The 9,016-nt window shown below is 31.6% G+C and overlaps 1 protein-coding gene and 1 non-coding gene across 2 annotated transcripts; one reads left to right on the top strand and one right to left on the bottom strand.

Moving 5' to 3' along the window:
- Positions 1 to 1,050: 1,050 nt before the first annotated feature.
- On the bottom strand, positions 1,051 to 6,029 carry LOC107018869 (dolichyl-phosphate beta-glucosyltransferase). Its single transcript, XM_015219452.2, has 10 exons — positions 5,789 to 6,029; positions 5,387 to 5,435; positions 4,176 to 4,282; positions 4,004 to 4,049; positions 2,885 to 3,019; positions 2,664 to 2,753; positions 2,423 to 2,554; positions 2,229 to 2,312; positions 2,050 to 2,114; positions 1,051 to 1,429 (listed from the first exon to the last, which is right to left on the bottom strand). The coding sequence occupies exons 1-10, from the start codon at positions 5,899 to 5,901 to the stop codon at positions 1,243 to 1,245; spliced, it is 1,008 nt and encodes a 335-aa protein (XP_015074938.1). The 5' UTR covers positions 5,902 to 6,029; the 3' UTR covers positions 1,051 to 1,242.
- A 1,053-nt stretch (positions 6,030 to 7,082) lies between these two features.
- Positions 7,083 to 7,155, top strand: TRNAK-CUU. Its single transcript has one exon. It is a non-coding gene; the product is annotated as a tRNA-Lys (tRNA).
- Positions 7,156 to 9,016: the final 1,861 nt, after the last annotated feature.

Raw genomic sequence — 9,016 nt, 5'->3', positions numbered from 1 at the left:
TTAAAAATTTAATATATTTGAAAACATATAAGAAAATGGTTAATTTTTTTAATTCAATATATGTCACATAACTCGAAATAAAGAGAGTAATATATATTATTATTTTATAAATAATGTAAAAAAGTACTAACAACTTAAAGATATTTTTAAAATCATATAAAAATTTGGATAACATCTCAAGTTCCATAATATCACATAAATTGAAACAAAAAATGAGTAACATATATTAGGGTCATGATAGCACGGGTTTTTATATCTAGTAATTTAAGAGACAGTCTTGAACTATGCTTTAAAAAAGGGTCCGTTTGGTCATGCGATATGAAATTATGAGATGGAGTTGAAGTTTTATTTCGATATGCGATTTGGAGTTTTGTTGTTGTATACTTTCTTATAATAATAAGAATCTCATAAGTTGTAAAACTATTAAAAAAGTCCAAGTTGTTTATCCAATCTTACCAAATAAATAAAAATTTATAAAATCGCTCACTCAGTATAGATGAAAAGTTATTTTTTTATTACTGAACATTATAGTAGCGTAATAAATTTAATTGACAAATAAATCTAATAAAAAAATAATGAATTTGACGAAAATAAATAATAAAATAGAAACTGTTTTACAGTAATAATAAATTTTATGTTGATGAGTATAATAAATATAAAAAAATAATGATATGAATATAAATTTTATACATAGGAAATAAATGACTAGTAGATAAAAATGTAGGTTACTTTAACAAAATGTAAACTTGTAGGTCAATTTTTATATTTAAAAAATCTCAAATCATGATATTCAGAGAATATGAGATTCTATCTCATGATAGCCTAAAACTGCAAGTCCAAAGACTTGTTCGATCTCACAATTTCATATCGTAATATGATATTACATGACCAAACACCTGCTATTCGAAACATATGCATAAAATTGGTTTGGTATCAACTTCCAAAATTTCAATCAAAATTTCATATTGTATCAATTAATGAGATCCAATATCAATGCATCAATTTAAGGCCTGTTTTGGACAAGATTTCAAATAGTGATTTGCAATTAGATTGGTTTGAAGTTAAAAATTGTATATTTTTCTCGTAAACATGAAAATCCTACAATTTGTGAAAAACTGTCAAAACTTGTCCAACTCTTATACAATCTTTCTAAACGAGCAAATTATATAGTTCATAAACAAGGTATCAATATCGCGAAGCATTACATGTGTTAAAGAGTGTGGTCCAAGTACTATAAGAAACTCAGCTGTAGATTCTCCAGATGCCAGTTCTATAACCTAAAGACATGATTGCCATCTCCCACAACATGTTTGGGATGCTTAACAGATTGACTTTTGATCCCGGTATTTCTGTCCAATTAACGGATATCTCATTCATAGAAACTCGAAACCATTTGCATAGGTAGACTAGTTCGACATCAAAACACCACCTGTGAAAAAGGATTCTCCGTAAGTTCCTGTTGTCCAAAGTAAGAGATCTCGAGGAAAGGTAAAACAAATTGACGATGACAAACTTGCAGACAGCATTATGAGACAAATACCTACGCGTACAGACAAAGAGAGATCAGGAGAGAACCCTGATGGCGTTTTTCAACTAATGTTTGTAGAAGGTGGCTTCCCAATGGCGTAGCATATAGGGAAACAACGCAAATGTAATATCAGGACATTTAAGTTGTCGTTCTCCATGAAGACACAAAGAGAATATAGACGAATTTCTCAAGACATCCCAATATGAATCTAGTTTTCACAACCCATAAAGGTATCGGGAATTCAATGGCTTTGTAGAAGGTCTAATAAATGGACAAACAGCTTTCTATGCAAGTTCGGCAGAAACTTGATTCAACCAGGAAAAGACACACTTGAAGATTGCATATTCTTAAGCAAAAAAACTTCTACGAGTTAAAAGGAGATGGTAAAATATATACCAGCTTATTGAAATGCTCATAATGCTCCTTAAAAAGACTATTTAGGCACAGGACAAGGAAAACATCTGTGAAAATATAGATCCTCTTAAACACAGTGGTAGGGAAGAAGGCGCTTGAACAAATACCTTTTCAAGCGGATATTTAGAAAAAGTTTCCTGGCAGCAGATCTGGTGAACATCTTGAATCCACACTGCATAAACCAAGCAATTTTCAATCAAGTAAAAGTAGAAGACCTAGTTGAGGCTTCTATACATAAACTCAATCCAGACGAGAGATTTGAGCTACTTATAGTTTACAAGATTACCTGAGTATCACGAATTCCACTACCAGCAGCCAAGAGAACCACAATATGGAAACCTTTCATCAGGAAATTGCGATACCATTTTCTCTGAAACATGGCACAGATATTAAAACCATAAGAAGGTTCCAAAATATACACAGAACTATGAAGGAATACTTCAACATATACACAATAAACAAGAGCAGTCAAAACTAAACTGTTGCTAGAGCCTTCTCCTCAAGGTGAGCACGTGAACCAAATACAGCTGCCGGTACATCTGATATTCTTATAGTTGAATCTCTACCAGCAGAATCTTCAGATTGTTGTCCCTTTTTAGCAACTGCATGAATCTGGCTGGAAAATAATTAACTACAAAGAAAATAGCCATAATTTCCACTAACAAAGAGTTTGATGGGTGCAATTAAAGATGCATGAAATCAGCAGTGAAGGGCCACAAACCTGGTTTTCAAGCTTTTCCATATCATCTATTCTGGTTGCACCATCAGCATCAAGCATTAAAAGCAGTTCACCACGTGAGTGAAGCATTCCCTGTTTTTACAATGCTTTCGCAGAAGCAAATGGCTTTAATCAATTGCCAGAGAGTAAAAATGAATTCGTAAACACATAATACAGAGGAGGACTTTCTGAATTAGTTCATCGGATATTGAGCTTGGACTCACTTTCCTTATAGCTTCCCCTTTCCCGTGGTTCTTCCCAAGAAGGATGACTCGCACGTTGTCTACAGAGTGTCTCTTCACAAATTCAAAAGCCACTCTTTTTGTTCCATCAGCACTCCCATCATCAACAATAATAACCTATTGAAGAATCAATTAGTTAAGAATGTAGAAAGGCATAAATTCCATCTCCGGGTTTTACCAAAATAAACAACAGCAATAGCGAGGATTATTCATAGGAAAACCAAAATTTTGAAGTCCTGAGTTCCAACTTTATGCATTTCCCAGTGATCTATATACACTTCATGTCATGTCTATGGTGAAACATTCATCTCTATTTCAGATTTTTATAGCTTTACCTACTGATCAATAATACCAATATAACTTGAACTGCTCGACTAGGGTAAAGGAGCATGAGCTGACAATCAGTGCAGGCACTGTACTCTTATCTTTCTTCCTTCAAAACCCAACTCACACTCCTTTCTGCTCACCACTCTTCGATAAATGAAATGATGGGAAGATATAAAGTATAAAAAACACAAAACAAAGACCATATTTTTCTTCTGCATCCTGTCTTTTTTATTAGCAGGCAGATGGGCTCAAATTGCTAGAAGAAGATCAGAATTCCCACACACACACCCGAAAGAAGATAGCACAACCACCAGACCCTAACAGTGTAGAGTATTTATCCCACTTTTTTCTGTGACCTTTTCTCGTGCTCCATCCTATACTAAAAGGGGTTCAGAAATACAGACTTTCAGTGGATAACCTGAATCTCAGGAACTAAAAAACTGGAATCTTATTATCTCTAGGATAAATGTAGCAAATCCATGTAATAACAAGATAACTATGCCACCAAGGACAGTTTGTCCAATTAGAAATATTAGCAGCTAATACACCGTGAAAGATCAGCCCTGAAATATTTCCATAAAGTCTACATGAACTGGATTGTAATATTGTATATTCATAACTTTAAACAATCATCTTCTCTAGTCAGCTTCCTTATGAGATTATAGGGAGAGAATTTATTTTTCTCAAATTTAAATGCGGGAGGGGTAGTATGGGTCTTAACTTTTGAAAATTCAAACTAAAGGAAACGAAAACATATTACGTCTTAATTCATACCTCATATGTAAATGTGCTGTCATTGGCTGCTCGTCGTTGAAGATAACTGCAAATTTCGAACCCAAAATTTTTTAAAGAAGATAATGGAATCAGACATCACAGATTCTATCAAAAAAATGGAATCAGACATCACAGGAATGTAAACAGTAGAGATAGAAGATCATTCACTTACTTCAAAGTTTCTTCAAGGGCTCCAGGAAGCCTGTGCTCTTCATTGTATGCAGGTATGACCAAGGATATGTACTTCTCAGCAGGATCAAATATATGAGGACAAGGAACCTGAATTATATGCTCAAAAGGTTAACTCAAAGAGCAACTGAACTACAAATATTACTTCACGCCATTAAGAAGTTTCAAGATAGTAAAGTAGCTCAGAGACTAAGATCAATGGCTAGAGATTGTTTCACAGTCCAATAAAAAGTACTAGAGATCAAATTCAAATACTGAAGCATCCGCAGAACTGATCCAAATACATTCAGACGGTGAATCGGTAAGCTCGAGTATTTAGGAAAGTCACAATTTCTTAAAACATCGCTTAGGATACACCAAAATCAATCACTTTGACATGTCTACTGCAGCTATAGGAACATAAGCTTGATCCTCCTTACCCACCCCCCTCATTCCTATACCGGATCTATTTAAATCACCTTTGTCATATCCAATTCAACCACCCATATCTTAAAATGTGATACAAGTTCTTTACAACTTCAATACTCAAGTTATGCAATTAATCAGATTACACTGCACATTAAGAAACTTCAAATCTGGAAGATACATTGAATTTGCAAGATCAATTAACTGTCACAAACGCAAGATTCCCCAAGTCCAGGACAAAAAAATAGCTTCTCAATCGCACAGTTCCCAAAGTAAAATCTAATATAACATTCTCCCTAACCAAATTTCACAGCTCAAGAGTCAACTACATTTCCACAGGTAAGCACTTTGGAAAAGAATCACACTTTGTTTTTGGTACTTCTTTCAAACCGCATGCCAAATGACATGTTTCAATCGAGTAACATATCCCACTATCTACCAGACACTACATTGGGTTGCCTATATGAATCTACTGAACAACTCTGCTACATTCAGGCCATAATAATAAATGTAAAGATCACTTCAAAAAATCAAACATTATGAACCCATGATTTCAGAAGTGTAAAACGTTCAGCGATAAGAATCTAAATATTGAACCCGTCAATTGTAAATCGTGTATCCATCTCTAATTCGGGCACCATTTCATTCCAATAGTAAACAACATACCACATACGTACTGCTCGCGTAAACAATCAAAACAATAAAGACACTAACTTTCTACTCTATCTTTTTCAGGGGAAACATAACAAGTGTAAAAGATTCAACTTTTTGAGGTGGATAAGCAAGTACCGGCTTAAATGAAGTCGGATCTTCAAAAACAGGAGGAGCTTCCACATGCCTGCAAAGTACAAAATCAAAATCAAAAAAAATTCATACAACAATAATTCAGAAAAAATGCAAAATAGAGCTCTTATACTAAAAGGGGTTCTTATAAACATACAATGATCAAAAAATTCAAAGTACAAAATCCAAATCGAAAAATCATACACCAAAAATCCAGAAAAAATTTTAAAAAAATAAAGCTTTTTGCTAAAAGGGGTTATTATAAACACACATATGATCAAATCTTCTTCCGAATTTCCAAATTAAAAGCACAAAATCAAAATCAAAAACCCATACACCAACATTTCAAAAGAATTGCAAATAGGGTTTCTTTTTTTTTTGCTCAAAGGGGTTATTGTAAATACATACGTATGATTAAATCTTCTTCTGAATGTTTCGAATACAATTGCAGCAGCTAATCCAAATGCAAGAACAATAGCTGAGATCAGTAGTAACTCCAAAATCGCCCAAATTGATTCCATTTTTTTAGGGTTAAATCGAACAAATTGAGTGTAGATCGAAGTTAACAGATTTCTGTAAAAAAAAAAAAAAAGTGACCCGACTGACCCGAGGTCAACAAGTTTACCACTATAAAATTGAGTTTAGTGTACGTAATATTTCCCGTTAAGAAAATTTAATTTAAATGTTGTGATCGATGGTGTAACCTAAAAAAAAAAAAATTAGACTATGCTTTAATTCAAAAATCAGTTATAAGTTGATCATCTCTGATTTATAAGTTTATAGCTTATGAACATATTTTTTAATTAGGTCGCACTTGATAGTGTAATGTAATTTTATATATTGGTGTTACTTTTGTATTACAATTTCATTATATAGCTCGCATTTAAAGGGAAAAGAATAAGTATAACTCTGAATTAGCGTAAATGATATGCACATATTCTTCGTCATACTTTGGAATATTAGTGCATTTGTCATTCAAAAATTAGAGCATATATATCATTTGTACTAACGAACACACGTGTGTCATAATCTTATCCATCGATCCAATATTTATTAAATATCGGATCGAAGAAAACAGTTACGCCGCATATCCTTATTTAGTCTTTCCTTAGAGTGAAGGACATATATATTTTTGTTTTTTTCCCTTTTTTAAATGAATAGAGCAAACTCAAATTTCTTCATAGTTTTTTTTTTCTATTATATTTATATACATTTTCACAATTTGACTTTTTGCTCATATTTTTTTTTATTATTGTTCTTCAATTTTTCTATTTCTTGTACTTCAATTATTGAATGAATTGTAAAAATATTAGTAAGCTTCTAGAAAAAAAATTAGTTTGAACATTCACAATTGTTAAGGGAAAAAGGATAAATATATCTTTGAGCTATCGTAAATGGTATACAAATACCTTATGTTATACTTTTGAGATATTAGTGTCTTGTCGTCCAAAAACTAGAGCATATATACCCTTCGCTCTATTTTTCTTCCGTTAGTATAAAGGATGTATATGCTCTAGTTTTTGAACAGAAAAGGCACCAATGCCACTAAAATATGACGAAAGATATTTTCAAATCATTTACGATAGTCTGAAGGTATATTTTTTAATCTGCCAGAACAAGCTCCCAAATTGGACACAAGAATGTTTGAATCAAATGTTGTAGTGATTATAATATTTATTAAGAAACATTACCCAACAACAAAGCCCGTCTAGCTCAGTTGGTAGAGCGCAAGGCTCTTAACCTTGTGGTCGTGGGTTCGAGCCCCACGGTGGGCGTTTTTTTTTTTTTTTTTGTAAGTCAAGCCCATTTATGTTTTTTTAGGCCCTTCTATCTTATAGGCCCAAAAAACTGATTTTTTTTTTAATTTGGGCTTATACATTCTCTTCTCGGGTCATTTGCACTTCGCGGAACATACGTATTTGAGGAAAAAAACATAATCTCTTAATAACTAATCATTGACTTGATTTATAGAAGGAAGAGACCACCAATGTATTAGAATTTATACTCTACACACTTAGAAAACTAATGCTCTGCTAGACATAAGCTCGATTGCTAAGAGCAAAAATTGAATATCAATTTATTTGAAAGACAGACTGTGCGATTAATATTTTTTTTCTCCTTTTTTTTCCTTACATACTTATTTTCTTATCTAACCATGTTAATGAGATATTACACTTCAGTAACTACTTGGAGTCGGATATATAAATCATCATGATATGTTTTATTTTATTCGAATTCGTTTCTTTCGATAAAATAATACACAATTGATTTTCAATATAAATTGATTAGTTTTACGTTTGATTATGTGCTAGCTTTAATACTCTAATGGTTGTTAAAATCATTACTTATCAAGTATTAATAATATTAATTTTTATATTTAAAAACAAAATTATGCTTTAGTTAATTATAAATAGATGAAAATTTACCAACCTATAGTAAACAAATCAAAGAATCACAGGTGCACAAGACATTGTGATCTAAGCATTAGCCTTTTTATACTTTCTTTTCTAGCTTTTGCAGTTGGAAGTTAGAACTACCTTATATTAATTTTTAATATATAGATTGAAATTGGGACAAATAAATGAATAAATAAGTCTGGTTTAAATCTATACATGTAATGTCATTTATTTTGAAATGACGGAGAATTATTTACGTACGATTAATAAGTCATGAGTTTGAGTTTGAGCCATAAAGTCAATTATTAATGTTCACATCAAGGTAGACTGTCTATATCACACTCATTTAAAGTTCGATCCTTTCTGAACCCCCATGAATGTAGGGTGTGCCATGCCTTGATCTTTCTTCGTCTTCTTTTTTTAATTATTTATTGAAAACGATCTCTCTATCTTGTTCTTTTCATATATCACACTTGTGAGGTTACACGAAATATATTACTATTGTTACTGTGTCATCCTTTATTTATTTCTTATAGTAACATTTTTTGATTTTCATCTAACGCAAATTCAAATTCATCAAACTTCATTATAAATAACGATAACAATAATTAAAAAAATATATATTTTTGATCCCTTGTGGAATTCCACACCTATGAAACATCCCAATTCATATACAACTAACAAAGAAAAAGTTGGTTTCTATTGGAGGGACCTTCTCAAGAAATGATTAAAGATAAAGGTAATGAATAATATTTTTTAAAAAATAAAATAAAAATTGAAGTAGTGAACTTTTAAAATTCATTTTCTATCTTTTTCACTTTGTGAAGAGTTGGCATATTCTTTAACACTATATTTTTTTTTCTTGTCTCCCCCATTATTCATTATTTTCTTCTAGCTAACTTTTCCTCACTATCTAATTATTCATAATCATCATCAAGGTCACATCCTTTTCATCAATATATTACTTGGATATATTTTTTTTTATTTTGATAGTTATAATAAAATGAGGTAACAATTTGTGTAGAGATAATAAACTTAAATAATACATTTTTAGTAATTTTACCTAATTTGTTTATGTTTAACAATTGGATTATGATCTGTTTGTTGACTTAATTCTATAGGTTGAATTTAAAATGACCTAATATATTATAAAATCAAAATATATCAAAATTATGTAACTCAACGAATCAAACTGCTTAGAATTAGTACTCTTTTTCTTTCGAAGAACCAAAATAAAGGG

The sequence above is a fragment of the Solanum pennellii genome, chromosome 5, assembly GCF_001406875.1.
Source record: "Solanum pennellii chromosome 5, SPENNV200".
NCBI classification, from domain to species: Eukaryota; Viridiplantae; Streptophyta; class Magnoliopsida; order Solanales; family Solanaceae; genus Solanum; species Solanum pennellii.
Note: the sequence above shows the minus strand (reverse complement) of the source record. Positions and strands in the feature narration are given on the sequence as shown.